The 22,345-nt window shown below is 35.6% G+C and overlaps 1 protein-coding gene across 1 annotated transcript in view; it reads right to left on the bottom strand.

Annotated features, from left to right (window-relative positions):
• LOC104469241 (zinc finger protein DZIP1-like) overlaps window positions 1-21,774 on the bottom strand; it is a gene marked incomplete at its 5' end in the record, with an annotated part of 27,864 nt that extends 6,090 nt beyond the window's left edge. Inside the window, 13 exons of the mRNA XM_010083682.1 lie at window positions 1-21; window positions 409-611; window positions 1,443-1,493; window positions 1,686-1,815; window positions 2,171-2,366; window positions 2,694-2,839; window positions 12,416-12,472; window positions 12,964-13,012; window positions 14,752-14,892; window positions 16,140-16,202; window positions 17,452-17,589; window positions 18,329-18,490; window positions 21,650-21,774. The exon at window positions 1-21 is cut by the window's left edge and continues 107 nt beyond it. Coding sequence (XP_010081984.1) covers window positions 1-21; window positions 409-611; window positions 1,443-1,493; window positions 1,686-1,815; window positions 2,171-2,366; window positions 2,694-2,839; window positions 12,416-12,472; window positions 12,964-13,012; window positions 14,752-14,892; window positions 16,140-16,202; window positions 17,452-17,589; window positions 18,329-18,490; window positions 21,650-21,774 — 1,482 coding nt within the window. The remainder of the gene's footprint in view (window positions 22-408; window positions 612-1,442; window positions 1,494-1,685; window positions 1,816-2,170; window positions 2,367-2,693; window positions 2,840-12,415; window positions 12,473-12,963; window positions 13,013-14,751; window positions 14,893-16,139; window positions 16,203-17,451; window positions 17,590-18,328; window positions 18,491-21,649) is intronic.
• Window positions 21,775-22,345: the final 571 nt, after the last annotated feature.

A 22,345-nucleotide genomic window follows, 5' to 3' on the forward strand; every position in this document is an offset into this window, starting at 1 on the left:
TCAGTTTTTGAATAGCTGTTCCTGAAGTTCATAAAAAATTATATTGACAGTTTCCATTCACAAGGGGGTTTTACTGTAAACCCTCTACAAATCTTCCACAAAGTAAAAATAAGCAAAAGGCTGAGAAAAACTGTTTTAAACAGAAGTCACTATGAGGCACAGATGTCTCATATGTCTTTTTCTGCATTTATATAAAAGACCATGATGCACATCTAATTTGAACTGATATCTCTTGAGTACTATATTAAAATAAACACATTAGCAAAAACATAAAGTGCACACAAACATATAAACTCTAGAATAGGTAAGTCTGCCTTCATTATGTTTTCTAACACAGAAATATGACCAGGATATGCAAAATCATGCACAGCTTTTACAACATGCATACACAAAAGTAGTGAAAAAAACCTTTTGAACTTTTCACAGGTGTTTCAGTTTCTTCAGTTTCACTTTTCTCCATCGTTTCCATATCACTTTTGCCAGAAGCCTTCTGAAAAGCACTGACTTTGCTGCTTGATGTTTTTGGCTCCTTTTGCAATAATTCTGGTGATATGTAAAGCTGCTTAATATCATCTTCACCTGCTTCCCCCTCTGAACTGAATGGTGGAGTTCTACGCAAAAACACATACAACCCAAGGACTTACTGAGTTTCAATGACTGCACTGATATATACATATTTAAGCTTCCTTGTATTTTCCTGTCCAGTAACTTGAACATTTTTTGAAAAAAAACAGGAGCTCCCATAAATTCTAAGTATTCAGGAAACTATTTAAAATAAATCATACTGCTAAATAAACTCAGAAAGTTATCACAAAAAGATCTCTTATATAGACATTATTATTTCCATCTATGCAACTATCTTTACAAAACAACAGACCAATATATAACAAGTCTTGCCAGACAAACAAAGATATGCTTTCACGCATCAGTAAGGAGACAAAAAATTCAGGGTCAAGGAATCCATACCACAAAAAGTTCGTTCTGATATTCCATTAGATGAAAATAATTCAGGAATTTTTCAGTGCAGAAAATTAAAAAGTAATGTGCCTGATGTGAGTAGAATCTGGAATACTGTTTTTAATTTTGGTCACAGTAAGAAAATATCAATAAACTGAAAAAATAAGGTGAATAAGTCTATAAATGCTTTTAACTGGCTCCGAAAAGCCATCTGAGAACAAAACTAAAGGAAGTGATACTACTCAATTGTATTGAGTGTCCCTCTCTGCATCTTAAAGAATATAATGTATCTGCTGAAAGAACATGCTATCTTTATTGATTATAATGACAGACTCAAATGGAATTATTGTTTAAAACAAAATATGCAATATGCAGTCCAGAAAGTGTTCATAGTTTGTGCTTAATAATAGCTTTTGTGTGGCAAGCTTGTGAATATTCAGTCACCAAAAATGTTTTCTTCAAAAATACAAGGGAACAAAACATACGTGGTACTAGATGTCTTTCTAGAAACTCCATTTCCAACAAGCTTCTCAGATCTAAAAATAACAAGACAAGTTACTTCAAGACTGACAGTCAACTAAGTAAAGTATAATGTTTATATGGAAGTAATGTGAATGCTTTGCTCAATTCTTTCAATATTAACAGGAAATCTTCACATGAGTCACAAAAACCCAAACCCATAGGATTGCTACCTGAGGTATGAGTACTATGAGAACAGCATCTCTTACTTTGGTGTAGACGTATTCTCAGCAATGGCTGTCTTTTGTTCAGCTGGGCGGATAGCTGTTGAAGACCGTTTTAGTCGTTTTCGTGGTACGGCAGATGAGGAAATTCCCAATTGACTGAACTTCTCTTTATCTACAAGAGAAGTTATCTATCTTATTATTAGAAAGAATTTTTGGTATCTTTTATATTTAATTTCTAAAATTAAAGATGTCTCTGCTGCAGGTTATAGTTTTACAAAAAAGAAGAAAAAAAGTAGTTTTTTTCTTCAAAGCAGTTCAGAGTTACCATGCATCTTGCCAACACAGGATTTCTGCTGTTAAACACAATGTCAAGAACCCTTTAAAGGGAACTGTTTAGTTGGCCATAACTATATAGAATATTTATATGAAAAATTATTAAAGCAGATATACAGAAATGTTCCTAAATAAAACCTTACATAGCAGTTATAAAATGTATGAGAATGAAAATAAAACAAAATCATTTTAACCTTCTAAAGGAAGCTGACAACAGGGAACAGGTCTATTACATGATGATGATTTCTCTTCAACCCTAAAGCTAACTTCGCGTTCAAGATGCTCTCGAATTCGCTGAATGTCAGGCTCTTGCTTCTGTTTGATTTCTCTAGTAGATTCAATAGCACGCAAAATTTTATTTAAGTGATCATTTGAGATACCACGAACACCCTAAGGAAACAAATTGTATTGTAAACACAGGAACTATTATTTCTGATATTTCTATCCTATAATCATATACACTCTTTTAAACTTAAAATATCACAAAGCTTGTAGAAAAATCACAAAAGTTGGCAACACTGCTCACAGGTGTAGCCATGTCTTCCACAGCTGTAATTTGATAGATATCCTCTCAGGTTAATGAATTACACTTATTAATAACATGGAAATTCAGCTTTGGATTTTACAGGTTGAGGGTTGTGGTACAGAAATGAGAGAGAAGAACAAAAAAGTGGGACAAAGATTACCCCTCTTTTAAATAACCCAAAATAATCTTACTGTTTTAATTCCCAAAGATTCCAGCTTCTCCTCCAGGGCTTGCTCCAAAACAGCTCGTACTTCTTTAGTTACAGAAGGATCAGTCTTCGAAGCATTTATTAAATATTGGTTACCTCTACCTGTTTGATGATCACCTTTCTCTGTTTCTGAAATAAAAATGGAAAAATGCATTTAAGAGACATCTGAAAAATCCACAGTACACAAGAAAATTCAAAACTGCACTAAAGCATGTATATTTAGAAACATCATAGACATATGTGTGCACTTTTTGTCTCTATGGGATTGTACTCTTTTTAAAATCTTGGGCTATCTTACAAAAGTCAGCTCACTTGGAATCTATACCTCAGCACCTCATACTCACCATCACAAGTATCTTTTATTTTTCTTGTTACAGAATCACTGTAAAGATATATGCCTGAATATTTAGCAACAGAAGTTTTATTTTTAGAACTGTACTTGGAAACTTCTGATAATGAAAGACTATCTTCTGATAATTAAGTTTTCTAAAAGCGGTATTTCAAATCAAAGCTGAACTCCAGCAGCTTGTTCTCAAGAAAGGCTTCAAACAACATTATGTTCTCTGATAAAAAACACCTACTGAAATAAAATCTTTGGAAAGTTGTAACACTTTCAAAAGTCTTCGTAAAGACAAAACCTTAGTCTGAGGCAGACTGTTTCACAGGCAATACATGACGGATAATGCTTATCTTCAAAACTCTTTCAAGGACAAAGTTCAGTGTCATGTTTTCTTCAATGCAGGTCTATGACATCATACATACTTAAAAGCAGACAAAGAAGTTTCTATCTCTTTAGCCTGCTTTAATTGTCAGCAATGACACGAACTCTTATGCAAGAAATAATCATCCAGACAGATTCTTCCACCTACATTAAAGATTGACATTTAAGTTATGCCAAAGTATTATAGGGTCATGAAGAGGAGTAAAGAAGTAGAATATACCCATTTGGAACCCACCTATAAAGTGTCTCTGGCAAGACAGAGTTTTACTGAATGCCACTTATACCAAGTGACCACAGTAGCTTCTTCTGTCTGGCAGTGGTCAGCAAAGCTGGCAAAGCATACATAGAGAGGTATACAGCATCCCAGGAAAGCATGCTGTAAAACACACTCCCAGCTTCGCCCCCTGAAATAAAAGGTAAGCCTTGGGCAGGCGTTTTTCTCTTTCTAGGATGCTTTACAGGGGAGCAGAGTCATTTACCAGCCAACAGACAAGGACATAAATTAAGGAATAATTCCATACTGTGGTTTTCAAATATTTTCTTTCAAAACAAACATGCTACTTTTCCTATTTTTAAACAATAACCGCATAAAAATCAGTTCCATTTACTTTTAATTTTTCTTTAAGGAAAAGAGAAGCACCCTGAAGAAGACCTAAAAAAGCCTGAAGATACACAAATGATATTTAGGTTGTTTTGAGGAAGTGGCTTCTGATGGATCCTGGAAAGAACTACAGGTAATGAAAACTGAAAAAAGTCCAGCTACCATACTAAGAGATCTGTGTTGAAGAGGGCAGAATCTGGTAGAAATTTTATCTGGCTTTGGAAACTGTGCGGACAACTCAGTCCCTGACAGATGTAGAATTAAAAGTGATTTGGCTGAAGACCTGAGCCCTCAAAGAGGCAAACTACTGGGCAGTGAGGAAATGTAGGGCTATCAGACTATCCCCAGTCATGAAAAAGTGCATTATGCAGTGTGAAATCCTCCCAGAAAGCCAGACATGAGACATTTTAAAGTGGAAGGCTCCAATGAGCCTTCTTAAAATCCTGTCCCTTTCAGATGTTAATCCTTACAATAAAATAGATCCATCTAAAATAGTTTTAAAATTCATAATTACTACATACTAATATGGGTAACAAGACTATCCAGCATTATCCGAATTAATGACAACATTAATTCCTGATAATTAACTCAAGCCAAATCCTCCTTGTGGGAGCCAACTATTTAAGGAATTGTTTTATTTTTAATTTTTGGTTTTTTAAAAAACTAAATACTAGATTTAACAACTTTGGAGATAAGGGACCTTAAGTCTGGTCCACTGTCTCAGCTCCTACACAATCCCCTGAAATAAGGTGCCAAGTCAAGAATTTTCACACTCTCCCTTACAAATGTCTGTCACCTTAAATGAAAAAAATCCTGGTCTGTCTTTTCAGACTGCATTCTTTCTTTCTCTCTTTTGTACTGCAGGCCATGCCTTTAGGCACAGCAGAAGAATCAAAGACAATCCATCAAGAGAGAAGACGGCAAGCAAGAGGAATATCAGAAAGAATGGCAAAAACGCGAGCAATCTTTATTTCAGATTGCTCAGAGTCACTGGATTTTCCCTGGGGAAACCCCTCATGCACAGATGTATTCAAACAACAATTTTGTTTTCAAATCAGCACCATTCCTTCAAAATTTAAACTCATTGGCCATAAGGTTCAAGACTGATTTTTATTTTTGCATGTAGTACAGATTATTATGCTATTCAGCTATTTGGTGTTTCATCTAAAGTACTGTTAGCCTTCTTCAGGAGAAGAATACCATGCAGGATGAACCAATGCTTTCTGTTCCGTCACAGAAATGTGGCCTTCTCCAAGTTTTCTTCAGATGAAGCAGAAGAACATCTGCCAGCACTGGGCTATGTACTTTTATTCAGAATTGCACAACCCTGGCTGGAGCTTAGAGGCTAGTGGCTGCTTAGTGGCTGCTTAGAGGTAGGTGTAACTTAGATTCCTTGCAAAGGTATCTTTGGTGCATCTATGAAAGCAGGCAGCTCCAACCTCCACCAACTTCCTTCTTCTCTCTGAACTCTTTATGCTTTTACGCAGAGTTTGACAAAGAAGTTGCAATAGTATCAACACCAAGAATTTCCTAGTAAGAGGGTATTCCTCATCAAACATTTTTGCTCTGCTTAGCTCAAGTGCCTTCAGACATATGCCTGCTTTAAAGAGTTAGCCAGATTTTCATAAAAACATTGAACTTGGATAAGGAAATAACAACATTTACAAGCACCAAGAGCAAACAGGAGACTGACACAAACAAGGAATGTTCCCACTTGAATTACATAAGCATATTAAAATACAGTGTTATCAAATAATATTTACATTTTTATTTTCAAGAAATACATGCCACTATGTTTTGAGCTGAATCAACCATTACCTTTTTCCTCTTCTGAAAGCTCCTCTATGGGCTCCAGCATATGCACCAAGGGTGCCTGCTCTAATAACGAGGAAGATCAGGAACACCAGACAGGACAGAAGCAGGTCAAGGTCCAGAGTGGGAAAATTAGGCAAAAAAACACACTGATGTAAATTTTCCTGATTGCTGACAACCTGCTTAACAATAACAAACCCAACGCAACTTGACTTTTCACTGCCTTGGTGGTACATTTTTGTAGAGGAGACCCTAATACAACAGTCATTCAGGAGCAATTCAGTTGCCCAAACATGGGTGTCTAGTGTCATTTCAGATATATCAGGGATTTAAGCCCTTGGCATGGGGCTGGCGGATATGTCACACAACTACAGACAAATCCATGCCCTTCTGGAATGGCACCCAGAGACCAGGCATGTTTTTAGGCATCTCCAATGACAAGGCCACCTAGGATTAAGTAAATGAATACTGTCATTCATTTCTCATAAGAAGCATTTTAATTTAACAACTTATTTAAAAATATTGTTTATGTGCAATTTGATAACTAAAAGTTTATAAAAGGCAAGTAAAATGGACAGACACAGAAAATATATGAAAAAAGTTAATAATTCTCTCGAATGATGACTTAAGTACCGAGTCCGTATGTGCAAGACATAGAGAAATTTCATATATTTTTAATATATAGATTATACTTTCCTATAAAACCAATTTAAAAATTCTTTAATCACCCCAATATAGCGAGATTCACTATTATCAAATGCTTTAAAGAAGCACTTTAAGTGCTCTGCCAAAAACAGCTTCCTAAACACATTGAAATTATCATTCTCTAGGCTGTCAGGTATGATTTCCTTTATATAAATGAAGCCAGTTTATTTACAACTTTATAGACTTCAGATATAGGAGATGCATGAAAATGCTTCTATGAAGACTAATAAAAATGCAGGTTTTAAAAATGTTAATATTCACCTTCCATAAATACATTTATTCCAATGAAAACTAGAATTTTAGTTTCTTCTAGGGTTTATGATACAGAGAAACATGCAAACTATACTTTCAGCATTTAATTACTGGCAGCATAGGAGAAAACAATTTATTGGCCAATATTTTGGGTCAACATGCATTTGTGCCAGCCTTCACAAGAACTTTTGGCGCTATAAATGATTGTCACATTGTGTGGGTAGAAGCGGAGAAAGTGACACTGCAGTAAAGCTGCCTGCTCTTCAGCACTTCTCGTACAATGAGGTACAAACATTGAAGTACTGTGATGGTTAGTCAGGGTGAAATGAGCACTTGGAGCTAAGTGACACTTAGGGGACTAAAAACGGTGTTTTAAATGCTTCAGTATGGCTGCTGCTCTCTCCACACTTCCACTCTTGCAGTTATATTCAGCCTCTCACCTGCTTTTCCATGCAGGTTAGAAGACTTATGGTTTGTTCCCATATAATTTGCGCTAAATAAGAAGTTCTAAAAAAATGCTTCTTACACCGTCACAAGATACTAACAAGATGCAAATGTCATTGTATTTTATGGAAACACTTAAAATCAGAACTCTGAGAGACTGACTGACAAATAGGTTTCTGGTCTTTCAGACTCTAAGGCTGTAAAATTTATCAGTGGCCAGAGCATTCCTGGGCACTGGAATGTGATCCTCCACACTACTGAACTCCTAAAGCTCTTCCTGTTGCCCTGTACCAACTAGCATCCTCCAAAACAATGTTCAGGCACAGTTTGGGATCATTCCTGAAAGCCTGCAGTTAGCCTGTTTTGGAGGACAGAAACAGAAACACAGATGAGGGATGTTCTGAGGGGCTTTAATGTAGCTGCACCGTCATTGTTGGCCTCCAAGTTTCTTGGCTGGACCTACTAGACAGTAAGCCAGATGCTGTGTAATTGGATTTAATCTATACTTGTTTTACCTGTACTTTACTCAAATGCAATCTTCTTAAAGGAGCTGACTCATCTCTGCACAAGCCCTTGTCAAGTAACTTAATTTAACAGGAAAAGCCCAGTCCCCAGAATTCAGACCTGAGAATAGTCTGCTGATCTGACGTAAAGGTACATGCTTCTCTTTCTCAGTATATTAGAAAGAGAGGAAGTTAAAATCAGCAAAAGAACAGTTGCAAGAGCAAAATGTATTACTTGCTCTATGTAATATTGTTGTTCACTACATGATGACAGAGATTGAATGCTATGACACAGGGGAGTTGAACACCTGGAAACACCGACTTCTCCAATGTAAGTGAGCCTTTTTCTTTACTGTACACTTCTTCTAAGAGATATTTATTACACAACACATTGGAATCCAATGTAAGAAAAAGCAGCTTGGTTCACCACTCCTCTGGTTCATAGATGGGTGCAGAGACCTCCCCCATAAGGAGCCCTCTCCTTATGTTTACCAGAGATGTGCTGCTTCTAGCCATCTGATTAGACCTCTCAGCTCTTACCTTAGCACACACCCTTGAAATCAGCAGAATCTAAATACTAGCAAGCTTATTTTTAGGAATAATTTAAGTCTGACTTCCCAGCTAAACCTCAAATCTGTATAAAGCAGTCTTTGCTAATTTCATATCTAAAACAATCCTGCTGATTCAGACTGAAATCCTAACTACTCTGAATTATTGTAACCTTCTCTAGCTCATCGGACCTTTTTGCCAAAGATCTCACCAAGCCACAATCCAATGTTAGCCTTAAACAAGTAATCACTATAACTTCCGACTTAAGTAGAGCCAGTTACCTTCCTCACAATCATCAGCCTTAAATCTAGTTCAGTTGACCCAAGCAGACACTGCTCTTCATCAACATCTTCAACATCGGACCTTGCTGGCCAGGATCTTAGATCTTACTCCTAGATTTCATCATAGCCTGAGTGTTGAACCTAGACAGACTGCTATCTTCCCTTTTGGACTCACACTTAGATATAAATTACTTGCTCCTAGTCACTTCTCTGTTTGCCATACCAGATGAACACCCAGACTGTGTCCTTGCCTTACTGGAAGTGGATCCAAGGAGGCTGAAGCAAGGCAGGAGGCGTATTGTGCTCCAACAGATCACCTGCTTTCGACTACCAGAGCACTGGTAGAACTGGAGATTAAATCAGTCTTGCAGTTCAGATGCAACCTCAATTATACTTTGTTCATCAACACAATTTGAACCCTGGCCCTCATCTCCACCCTGTTTGGCTATGGAATAGAGATAAATTTCTCCTTCATACTTAAACCTATTCAGTCAGGCTCATGCTGCTGTTACCTTGTCTAATTAATCCTTATTAACTCAACCATAACTCTTGTTTGCCAATCGATGTCTTCCTAAGCCTAATGCTAACCCGAACCCAAGTTCAGTGATCCCTGTAAAATCTTGGCTCAGCAATAACCAGATGTCTCTGGGTGACACCAGCCCTTTGCAGACCCTGCCACAAATCAGCTTCTGCTGCTGGCGTGAACCACCTTAACTCCAAATCTAATTAATCTGGTCCTCCCCAACAGTCCCACACCTGACCATAAACAAACAGTACCATTGCTAAATCCTAGAACAAACAAAAAAAACTGTAAAACCTGTTCGCTGTAAATTGCTGCACTTCTTAAAGATGTAAGGAATGTAAGCCATGGCTATAGTCATTATCTCCTCCTTTAATTTATACTCAAATTTCACATCCAAAGAGCTGCCACACTATCTGTGATATCTATAATTTTGATTGGCATTGTTGAATCAACACACTTAGTAAATTTATCTTCTAACTGATCAATGTGAATCCATATATTGCACATAAGCAGCATAAATCTTAATTTTAAACTAATATTCTTAAATAATATAAATTTTTGACACTTACCTGAGGCCTCTAAGTTAGGAGCTTAGTCATCTCAGACTCCTTCTACAGTCAATGAAGAGACTACAGGCAACTTCAAAGATCAATTCAGCTCTTAGTTCAGCTGAATCAACCTCTGAAAGTGCCCTTTTTCTCTGTTAACTGGCTAGGAAGACTACTTTGACTAGATTTTCCTCAGATGCTTCAGCTCTGTCCCTAATGATAGCTGGGCTTTAGTCTGTACCATGTTTGAAAATTGAGTCATAGGTTTTAATGGACAATCTAATTAATATTTTTTCACTACTGTCTTCAATTCCACCTAGTATTATTCACCCAAAAGAGATTAAATATTGAACAAGTGTTAACATTTCAAGAGTCATATCAGAGCCAAAGTCTGATTTTAAAATATGATTTTTAAAAAATTGTAATTAATCCGTTGCCTTCTTGTGAGACTGAAGTAATCTTTGAAAACAAGACTTAAGTTCTATCTGCACAAAACCAACAGCCAGCTCAGAAACGGAGAGAGGACTCATCAGGCAGGATGGCATTCAAGACAGACTATGAGCTCTCCCAAGAAATCAGGAACATTAACACAAAAGCACCAGGTTTACAGAGTTTTTCAGATACTTTACACCTAAGATACCTCACTTGTAATATGGGTATCTTTTCACAGTGCAGATTTAAGATGTGCAGAACTAATCTCAGGATGCAAAAGCTTTCAAGCAACTTTGAAAAGTGTATTTAAGTTCACATAAGAGAGCCCCTTCCAGAATGAATTTTCTTTCAAAGAGAAAAAAGGAAAGAAAAGAAAGATATTCCATACGCAGGCAATTGTCTGGTAGGAAAACCATAGCTCTTGTGATTTCAGAGATGCTGTGTGCTAAATAAATTTGTGTACAGAAGTTACTGGCAAGTACTTTCATTTTCATAATGGCAAGAGATGCAACAATGATGTCTTAATTCAGTATGTAAATCAATCCCTTGAGAAGCCGTGAAAATTTTGGGAAAGACACTATAATTTCTGCTAACCTTTATATTCAGAAATTAGGTAGGCTAAGTTTAAAACAAATCCAGAAGGGAAGAAAGGGGACAGACAGAGAGACCTGTAGAGATAAATAAAATAATCATCAGCAAAGGAACCTGAAGGAAACACCCTCTTTGAGGTTTATTATAAACTGATAGTGAATCTTTTGTATATCAATGGCAGGAACAGCCTTTTCTATCTGGAGAAGTTTCATACAGTGTCACAAACTCCATGTATGGAGCAGTAAGACATCAGGAAAGATCTGAATGAGCTGATATAAACTGTCAGAGTACAGAAAATACAAATGTTCACAGAACTGTTTTCCTCCTCTTTCCAAATGAAAGTAAATGCACTAAGAAAGCAATGCTTGACAAGCCTGGTGTGTAAGCCCTTAGCAGCAATATTCTTCAGAAAACTTGATCATTAAATTCAGGGCAATTGCTAAGCTACTTGCTGTAAGATCTCTCAGCTAGAACCAGCACTACTGTCTTGGTGCAGTGAAGCTAGTTTGAATGAAAAATAATTGGATTATTTAAAATACTGTTACTAATAACCTGTATTTAATATATTACTACTCCACACAACACCATTTCATCCATATAATTTCACTTGAATAGCTTCTAGCAATGAACAGCTATCTTGCATAGGTTAGAAAGGAATCTCTGTATTATTCAAATAATTTTACCATAGAATAAAAATATCTTTCCCTTAGCTTAATTATTCTTGACACAACAAATATTTTGAAAACAACACTTCATCAGTTTTTCATTCCTCTTCAAGTTATCTAAAGCTTCTGTTGTACATTGCCCCTTCTCCCCATATGCCTTTCAGAACTTTTTTAATTTGTTGAAAAAGAAAAATTCCATACATTTTTCTTAGACAAATTCCATTTCCTCTCCCCTTGAAAAGTTTTAAAACTAAGAGAAATAATAATTAAAAAATAATTATTTAATTATAGTTCAATAATTCAAATACTTAATAAACTACTTTTAACACTTAAACATTTTACTTGCTCGAAGTTCATTTTTCCTATTACTTTCCTAGTTAAAATAAAAGTAAAGAATTAAATGATTGCAGAACACTGGTATGGTAACAATACTCTCCACTGGATGCTGAGAAAAAAGTGAAAACTATTTTCACAAACACCAAACAATATAAATGGAAGTTCATGGCTTCCCCCCAACTACTAAACAATATCATACCACCACAGGTTAAAATAACTAAATTATGATCTACATGGAGCTACAGATATACTCTGGAAGAACTATCTAGATGGGATGACTGTCTGTTTTGATTATATCTTCCGTATTTTTCCTCCTTGACACTTGAAGTCCCATGAAAAATACAATATTTCAAGACTTACAAACAAACACCTCCACATTTTGTTCTATACAAATTCCGGTATATGCATATACCTATCCAGTATCTGCATACACCAGAGAATCATCACATTTTCTATAAGAAAACATAATTTTATTTCCTCAGCCTCATTTACCTTAAAGTGCTCCAATACTATGCATGTGCTAAGAAATATTCCCCAAATTTTTTTTCATTTATTCTTTTCAATAGTGCCTCTTTACAATTACTTCATAGGAATTCTCAATGCTGACATACAGCAAAGCAATTCAAATAACATTCTCTCAATATAACTACTCTTACAGGTATGATTTGACATGCAACGCATTTGAGAAGATGAAGTGTTAGATTTACAAGTACTGGATGTGGACCTATCAAAAAAAACTTACCATGCACCACCGGTAGAGTTGGTTTAGATTCTTCAAGATGCTGTACAGTAGTGTTCACTAAAATATCATAAAAGTAAAAAAATAAAGTAAATGTATTATAGTAAACAACAACAGACATACAGATTCATAAATGTAGCAATATTTAATAATATTCATAAATTATGTAAGTTTTTGGCTTTAATGTGAAAAAATTAAATAAATACTTAACAAAGCAAAAATTGGTCCTTCACGACATAAAAGTATGTCTCTAGATATGCTTAACATTTTTAGTACTTCTCTAGAAAGTACCAAGAAAAGAAACTAGTAACTAAATTGTTACTGAACTGTAAGTAAACCTGCACTAGTCAGATCATCTCTTTGGTCACATCCATATGCTGTGTTTGTTTCCCAAGGAAGAAGCCTCGGCCCAAAGCTACTTAGTCAAGTCTAGCTTGATTGACATTTACAGATGGGATTTCAATATTTAGTTAGTAAAGTTGATGTTAACGTTTCAGCCGAGCTGCTGAAATCAGAAAGAAAATCTGCTTTTTATTACAGTTTATACTTACCATCATATGGTTTAATGCTTGCAATTGATCTTGTGGACAATTCTTTTATCTAAAAGAGAAAAGACAGATACATGAATAGTTATAAATGTAAATGATCAGTATCTAGAAACGCACGTTTAATACAAAATACCTAGTTTCAGTACTATTCCATAATTGAAATTATTGTTTATGATTTAGGGAGAAAAATACTAGTTTTGTGGAACTCTATTCTACTGCCTACTGTATACTTCTTTCATGCTTAATGAATGTTCAAGACTTATTTCTGTTTGTTGTCTTATTGGAACTCATACTTTGTACACCCTGTTATTACAAGCTGTAAAGTGAAACGAGAGTGGACTTAATGGGCCACTTCAGCAGTTACAGTTTCAATATTTTCTGCTTCAGCAATTCATGTTCAATTTTGCAAGTCTAGCTCCACTCCAGGGAACCACTTAATTACACATTGATTTTAAATTATGAACAGTTCTCCTGTCTGCTCTACAGTTTTCTCTATTTGGCACCCAAGACATGCACTGAACAAAACAGAGAGAATAGAGGAAACAAACTGTCTGTAATTTGATCTAAAGAAAATCGGAAACTTGTGAATCCCGTATCATTAAAACAATGTTCTGCACTCCAATTCCGAAAACAGAAGCTAACCCCAAACTGTACAGACACACAGTCATTGTCAGCTGGAGCTGGCACAAGACATTGGGCCCTGGTCCTCTTTTATTTATCAGTTTGGTTATAGCCACCAGTGCCTCAATTAAGTTCATTAAGTTTCGTGTTAGCTATTCCTCAAGCCCTTCCAGTTTCCAGGTATCAAGAATGTAGATCTTCACAATTGTATTTTACAAACACCAAACTCAGATCCCTCCGATCCTATTTTACATACGTGGTCATACTGTTTTTTTTCTAAAAGGACATTTTAATGCAAGAAATTTGTCTAGGATTAAGTCCCCTATTACTCCAGCTATCAGATTTGTTAAGGTGGAGGAGTGAAAGCTATTATTTGTCTTTCCAATTTTTTAAGTACTTAAGTATAGGTTTAACCTTAACCTCAAGAAAAATGTGTACAATCAGATATTGATTTGTAAAGTATACATCATCTAACAGAGGAACAGGTTGTAAGGACCGCATAGTCATGCCATAGTCTAAACTCCATATTACCCAGATCTTCACTCACCGATCACCTCAAAAAACATATAGTTATGTTTGAACAAAACAATAGTTTTACGAGAATACAGTAATAAAATACATTTTACTACACAAAGCTTTATTCCTCAAATTTGTACATATAATCAGGATTACCCAGTCTCAGCTGGAGAATCCAACACTTGCTCTTGTTAAATTTCATATGTTAATAATTTAATTAATTATTCTCACAGTTATAAATATGATACTTTATTTTTAGTGTGAGAAGTCATGCATTTTCAGATTTCAAACACTAGATCTCATTATGATTATTTTGTGGCAGATTAAATGCTGTTCACTATCAGAAATTTTTCATCTTTAGAAGTCTTTGGTGACCTTTTAACTTTGTGTTGAACTTACTAAAAACATTTGGTTTATTAATCCTTTCCTTCCAAATTGTGTTTTAATCCCTGGTTTACATTCCTGTGTCTCTTTTCTAGATCTATTCTTATTTATCAACATAATTCCCAAAGTGTAACAAAAACACTCCAGCAATACTATTACAAGTTGGGAATACTAACTATGCAACCAGAGATACATCAAAGACCAAATGGTAGGAAAACGTTTCCTTATGTCCCATGCTCTCTGAAACATAGAGTGCTTTACAAAACAGACCTGCTTCTTCTGAGTAATAATCAGATCATTCTGCTCCTGAAGCCTCTGCCCCAATTCTTCTATCCTCCTCTTGTAAAAGGTGTTATTTTTGTTCAAGTCTTCTCTCACTGATGATTTAAGCTTCTCAATCTGTGACAGTAGCTAGAAAGCAATCAGAAGAAAAGTAACTTCATATTAATATTATATAAAATATTTTAATGTTATAAAGTTTAAGCAAGAGTCATGCTTAAATATTTTTAACATTTTTTTTCAGGAAAAACTTAATGTTTCCTGTGACTTCATTGGGACTTGCATGTATTAGGAAACAGTTGTCTGAATCACTTTTTATTTACACAAGGAAGACTACCTAAATCTCAGTACAAAGAAAGGAACAAACAAACACGTTGCTGAGATTGCCTAAAAATAAGATTGGGGGAAAAAGCATATGATGTGTAAAAATGTTTTGGTTACAGATAGTGTCAAATAATGATATTTTAAGGAGATGAGATGTGAATTTGCATGATAAACCTAATATATTAGCTCTGAACGTAGAAGAAAGCGAACAATATTTCAGGTGCACCATCTCAAAAGTAATACTTACATTACTCCTCCCTTATTCTATTCTTGCATTGTATGTGGGTGTATCATTAACTACATCCTTTTTGGGGAATGTTCCATGGTTCCTCCCCACTGCTTTCTCGCCAGAGGAGGAGAAGCATTGGTCAGACCAATATGATCTGCTCAGTTCTTACATGGTCACGCAGATGAAAGGAAAATGAAAGGAAAAGAAGTAAGAGAAACAAAGCAGGAAAGAGATTAAAAAGAAATGCAGACATAAAAAAAATCTGAGGAATAAAGCTTTGCATAGTAAAATATACAAACTGATGCAAAATAAAATGTCATGGCGTTTTTTCCTGGAAAAGCTGAACAGATTCTAAGTTAGAAAGCTACAACAGAAAAAGCAGCAGAGAAGTGATAGAAAAGAGAAAAAAAAAAGGTTGAGACATATGCCATAGGTCCATGGTAGCAGAAGGTACAGGGTAGATGAAAGCTACATGTCGGCAAGCTGTATCTCAGCTATGCAGCATATCCACATAACACAGATATAATACAGTGTATAATACAGTGCTCACAGAATTCTTCAAAACAGAGACACAGTTTTAGGTGTCTGTCAGATCCTTAAAAGATAAATTCCGTTTAAACTCTGGCCTTAACTGGAACTTCAAGATCCTAGCATATCAAAAATACAGAGATAATAAATACATCTAAGAGGACACACTCTTATAAACTCTTGAGATCTAGGCTTTCTAATCCAACAGATGTATGATCTCGTATCAAGAACTACTACAAGGGTAAGAAAGTAAGAAAAAAGTCTCCTTCTAGTTTAAGGGATTTGCGGTGGCACTTACCAGGGACTTTTCTGTCTCGTGGTCCTGCTGAAGTGTTTGTATTCTAGATGTCCATTTACTTTCCTGCATAGAGGAAATCAATATTAATTCTTGTTAATAACACACTAACATTTAGTTCAATATATATGCAGCTTTATAAATAAAGCATAAATACTGAAAAGATTACTGATGATATGAAGTTTCAGTAACCCATATTTAAGATATAGAACAGTCTCAGCATGTTTTATACATCTGAGCATGGTTTTCTTACCAGTCACTCTAGAAACTATGTATTTGCTCCTTGATTTGTATATATAGTGACTGTGGGTGAGAAATACACAAGTAGTTTGATACATCTCTGTGTAATAACAATAGGAGTAGTAAGAGCAAGGTTTTTTTGCCCAAAATAATGTCAATTCAAGCACTGATTAACAATGTATTTTGTGTAATTATGATAAAAACCAGTCTTAATATATGAGTTTGAAAGTAAACCAAATTTTCTTTGACAAAATAAAACCCAGAAAGTAAAACTCACAAAGTTTTCCACATCTTTGAGCAGAAGTGACCAAACTTCTGGATGATACCAGCAGTATACAAAGACCTTTACATCCTAAGAATGATGAAATATATAATGCGTGTCTCAAAGTGTCGAGAAAAAAAAAAAAAAAGAGTAAAAACCTTTGTGGGTATTTCCAAAGGTCTCACAATTAATTTTTTTTTTTTTATAGGAACAACCTGGACACACAGGTGAGTCTCAGGGCAATGCAATGATGTTGGCCTCAGTTGCCCTTCCCAGCTCAATCATTCCTATAGGTGGGACTTTGGATTGTCCAACAGATTTGCAGTAGCACCAGCATCTGTGCTGGTCCTGGTACAGAAGTTGCACCTGACAAACTCAGGTCCTTCATATGGCTCAAAAGCCACAGGTTGACAAATCCTGTTCAGAAAGTTTATTTTTTTTTTTCATCTTGGAAAATGGAAAATTCCAGTTTTTCCATAAGTGGCCTCACAGATTAGCAGACATAAATGGTTTATTAGAGCTTTCTAGAATTGAACTGCGATCATACTTGGTAAAGATAGATAAATTTAATAGTAAAGAATAAGAGAAAATCAATCAATAAATAACAACTTATTTATAAAGGATAAAGGAAATAATCCCTTGATTTCCATTACAGAGATTGTACTAAATAGTAGTAAATCTTTACAACTGGCTATTTTAGACATTAAGAGGGAAGAGAATTTTACTTATGAATTTAAAATCCCACTCAGAGATGTATAAAAATGAAAAGAACACAACTAGTCTGTCAAAGGCAATACATTAAGTTAGTGTTACCTGTTCTTCAAGACGTCTAACCACATTGTGATAATCCTGAGGAATCTGAGGTTTCTCTTCTGTAAATACTTGACTGTCTTTCAGTGTCCCCAAATTGGACTTTTGTGGCATATTAGACTTTTGTAATTCTAACAGTTGCTAAAAGGTGGGGGAAAAAATGAAGACCCGAATATGTATACAGATTTTGTTTTATAAAACTGTCATTTAATACAAAATGTACTTTAAACATAACTACACAGAGACTGCATCAGACACTTCTGACATTTCTCATGAGTTCAGCATTTCTCAAAATTAATGTAATAATTAATATATACATCTAACAAATATACCTTGAAAATATACACAGGAACTAGCAGATACAAAATATAAGCTGCTCTGGTAACGTCGTGTGTATTTGTTTTGTGACCCACCTATACTTTTACAATTCTCTTTCTAGTCAAACCTCTGGAAAGCATTTCCAGAGCATGTATTGAAAAACCATGCCGTGCTGTTGTCAGGACGATAATGCAGAGGTTAGTCGCCCCCATGCCAGTTATAAGAATATTAATATAAGGATACCCTAACAGACAGCAATAACAACAGTATCTACTAATCTGTAAACAGGCACTCCAAAATTGAGGAGTAAGAAAAAACTGGCATGGCTGCTGAAGACATAATTCACTTATCCAAACCAATGTTATTAAAAAAATGAACTGAAGTTATGTTAATAAAGTGCCAGTATACAAAGATACAACTATGGATATCATTCAAACATTATTTTTAAAGCTTTTAAGAAGACCTCTAAGATTACTAAATCACATTTCAAATATGTGAAGTTCACTACCATCTACTGTAAGGGATTCATGCCTTAACATGTTGGAAAACTTAAATCACTTACATTTTCTAACGTTGAATTTCTTGAAGCTAACTCCTTAAGCTCTTTCATAAACATCTCTTTCACTTTTTCTATTTCATCAGACAATTTCTCTTTTTCCTCCTCTTTCCATTTATGAAATGATTGTAGAATTTCTTCTTCTTTTGATTTTTGCTGTTCACATTCCTGAAATTATTTTTAAAGCACAATTTGTTATTTTTCCCCACACAGAATACTAATTCAAGCACACAAAATATGTGTGGGAAGCAGCCACTTTCAATGGGCAAATGAGACACTTTCCATGGACACTGAGACATCAAAAAGCATGGAAAAACACCAGTTTTTGAAGAATTCTGGAGTAGCAAACTATACATTTTGCTAGCAAAACAAGTACGCTTCAAGAAGTTTTGGTAGTTGATTATTTTTCATTGAGTAACACATGAATGACCTTCCTCGGTCATATCAAAGATCCACTTCAGCATCCTGTTTCTCACAGAGGCCATAAGCGTATAGGTGGGAAAGGATAATAGCAGGTCAAGCAAACATGCACGTTCTCCTCAATAGTCTCCAAGCTGTCAACTGTTTTCAGCTCAGAGGACTTTCTCAGTGTGGTACAGTTCTGTAAATTCAGTAACCTTTTATACATTTCTCCTCATATATTTTTGCAGCCATCCCTTGGTGGCTGCATCATCTTTTAGGAACTGAAACATCCTTTGCCAATGAGCTCCACAGGTCTACTACAAGTTGCATGAAGAGCCAAGTACTTTTTTTTTTGTTTGAATCTGTCTCCTGCAAGGTTCATTTGATGGATGCTAGGTCCTGAACTGGAAGAGAGTGAATGATTAATACCTGTTCACTCTATGTAACTCATGACTTCACAGACATCAGTATCTCACCCTCCATCCCCACCAAGCTGTTGTCTCTTTTTCAGACTGACAACTCTCAGCATGCCCATTCTAAATACAGACCGATCATTCTTGTAGCCCATCTCAGTAACTTTTGTAATTCTATCATGTCCTTTTTGAGGTGAAGGGACTAGACCTACGCACAGTATTTAGCCTATGTCTGGCAGAGTGATTTTTCAGGATAATTTGTAATATTTTATTTTCTTTGCTGGCTGCTACTAACCACTGGGCTGACATTTTCCTGGAACTATGTATCACAACCTTAAGATCTTGTCCTTCAGTAACAACACCCTATTCAGAGCCCATCATTTTGCAGATGAAGTTAGAATTATTTTCCCCATATACATTTACCCCACTTTACCAGTTAAATTACCTTTACCATTGCATCATCTAGCCACTTTTTTTTGTATGGTCCTCAACTTGTTCAAAGTCCTACATTTCCTGTCCAGAATGCACACTTTTTAGGCAACCTCTACATCTTTCCATCACAGGATTCACTCTGAAAATTGTTCTCTGACTAACTACAACAAGAAATCATTGCACACCTATAAAGAACAGGATCTTCTGTATCCTTTCACCTCAAAAGAGTAAAAGGGACCAAGAACTGGAAGTGTGACAGTTTTTATACAAATTCCCTCCAGTAGTGGTTCTCCTGAAAAAAACCACAGGGGAAAGATCTTCTGCTCTTTCAATCAAAAGACAACAATGTAATGATACCTGAATTGACAGTGGATGCCAGTCATGGCAGACAAACTGCAACCAGTCACACTTCATATTTCTATCTTTCCTGACATCCTAGAAAAACACAGAAGCTTTGAAAGTTTCTTGTTGTGTAACACTGGAAGCTGTGGCTCCAGGACATTTCAGGCAGTCCCCTTGTAGTTAGAAGTCTCAGCTAAGACAAGTGACTTCAAAATAAGCCCCTAAGGCACCAAAAAATCTACACTGCACTGTTATGAATACTCTATCTCCTAAGAAAAACAATGCTTCAGGGGCATGAGAAATGTTCCAAATGTACCTCTCAAAAGTGAGGCACAGAATGAGTAGAATACCTAGCAGATGTCCACATATAGCCAAGGCCCACTATTCTGACTCTGCTTGCACTCCTAGGTGAAACTCTACCCATGCTCTTCATTTGGTCATTCAATACTTTTGAAAATGTAAAAAAACCCAGGAGGTTGAATGGTTCCAAGAAAAGGGGAACAAGAGGACTGAAGAAAGGAGAGTCTCAAGCTGTATTCAGAAAAAGAAACACTGCATGTTTTACAGAAGACCAGATTTTCCTCTGAAAACAAGGAAGAAAATTTATTAATGACAGCCATGTTTTATTTATTCACTTTAAATTCAAAATGCAGTATTTGTTTCCAAATGTAATGGTTGTTTTTATGTTTGAAGATCCTCAACCTCCACTAAGAAAGCCATTTAGAAGATCTGAAAATTGGGAGAAGGTTCTTACAGTTTATATTAACAACCACAAAACACTGCTTTTGAATGTGATACAGGGCAAACTGCAACACAAAAACCAGCATTTCACTCAATCATTAGAAGCATCTTGTCTCTTATGCCAAGAACTTGCTCCTCAAATTGAAGCACAAAGCACCTCCCAGGTTAAAAACTATCCCTATTTTGATAGCAAATGATCTGATTTTATTTACATAAATAGAAATGAAAACTATGAGATGATCTGAAATTATCAAACTTTAAAAACAAAAAATTAAACAGGTAATTTAGAGGTTTTTTTTTCTCTTTATGAGCCAGTAAGCATACTTACAAGATTCAATATCATCCTAAACAAAGCCTTGAATGTGATTACAAACAGATAATTACTGCTTTTAAATAATTCTGTTTTAAGATCTTTTTATTCATACAGCAGTAGCTAAGACTACTTTCTGCTTTGGCGCTCTGCTCAGCCAAATAGTGAGGATTTAAAGACCAACATGCAAGTTCTAGACGGATTTGTTTCTTCTCAGTCTCTCTTTTTTCAACTGCTTTACACCTCTGTTAGACAGTAAAGTTCTCCACAGCAAAGAATAAATCCTACTCAGTTTCTAAAGTCACATGTAAAACCACAGTTATATCAAAGAAACGCTTAGTATTTCACCACAGAAAGGCAATTTTAGCCACTTCAATAACAAGCCACACATCTTATGAACTGGTAAGGGCTAACAGAAATGTTGTCTCAAGTATTCATTTAAAATACGTCAAAAATGAAAGTAAGGAGAAAGTGGATGTTCAAAATTATGGGAGGCAAGGGAGGGCTATGCTCTAATGCCCAAGCACCATTGCTGCCAGACAGGCAAACTGTAGATACATTTTTGTTCTGTTCCAGTCACAAAATGAGTGAACACAGTCCAAAATACTAATTCTTTTGAAAGGTTCACATTACTTACTCTCTCTCTCTCTCCCTCTATATATATATATACACATATATATATGTTACCTTAGAAAACCTGACCATATTAGCCTGTTGTTCAGCCTTTAACTGGGACTTGGTGAGCTGCAACTGCTCCTTCAGTTTATCAATCTCATCCTGCAATTTGTCTGTTTTTGCTTTCCTCTTCTGTTCTGTTTGAAAGAAACACAAATTTTAAAAATTCTGGTTGTAATTTCTGGAAATGTGAAACGTACTGCAAATGCGTTTCTAGAGCATTTCAATAACATCTTCATGAAGTGCGACTCTTATAGACCATTTTCCTTCCTACTATCATGGGTCTCCAAATACGGTTTTAAATATGTATGGACTGCTAACATCCTCAAAGACTGAAAAATAGCAATGCTACTGACATATGAAATAGTCATAGTTTATAAAACATTTACTAGAGGAAGTATTATATAATCTAATTTCACAGAAATTTAAGCAACACAGGCTCAAAAAAGGATCTGTGAAGGACAGAATGAACCTCAGTGGTTCAATTCTGTTAGGTTTAATTTCACCTAAATAACTTCAGAAAAGTTTTCATTTGGAATACAACAAAAGGAGATCTTTGGAGAATCTCCATCCCTTGTTGGATGCAGGAGGGAACATTATCACCAAGGATGAGGAAAAGGCTCAGGGGCTTAATGCCTTCTTTGTCTCAGTCTTCAATTGTCAGACCAGTTATCTTCAAGGTACTCAACTCCCTGAGCTGGCAGGCAG

This window comes from Pterocles gutturalis, unplaced genomic scaffold (genome assembly GCF_000699245.1).
Source record: "Pterocles gutturalis isolate BGI_N339 unplaced genomic scaffold, ASM69924v1 scaffold4575, whole genome shotgun sequence".
Taxonomy (NCBI): Eukaryota; Metazoa; Chordata; class Aves; order Pterocliformes; family Pteroclidae; genus Pterocles; species Pterocles gutturalis.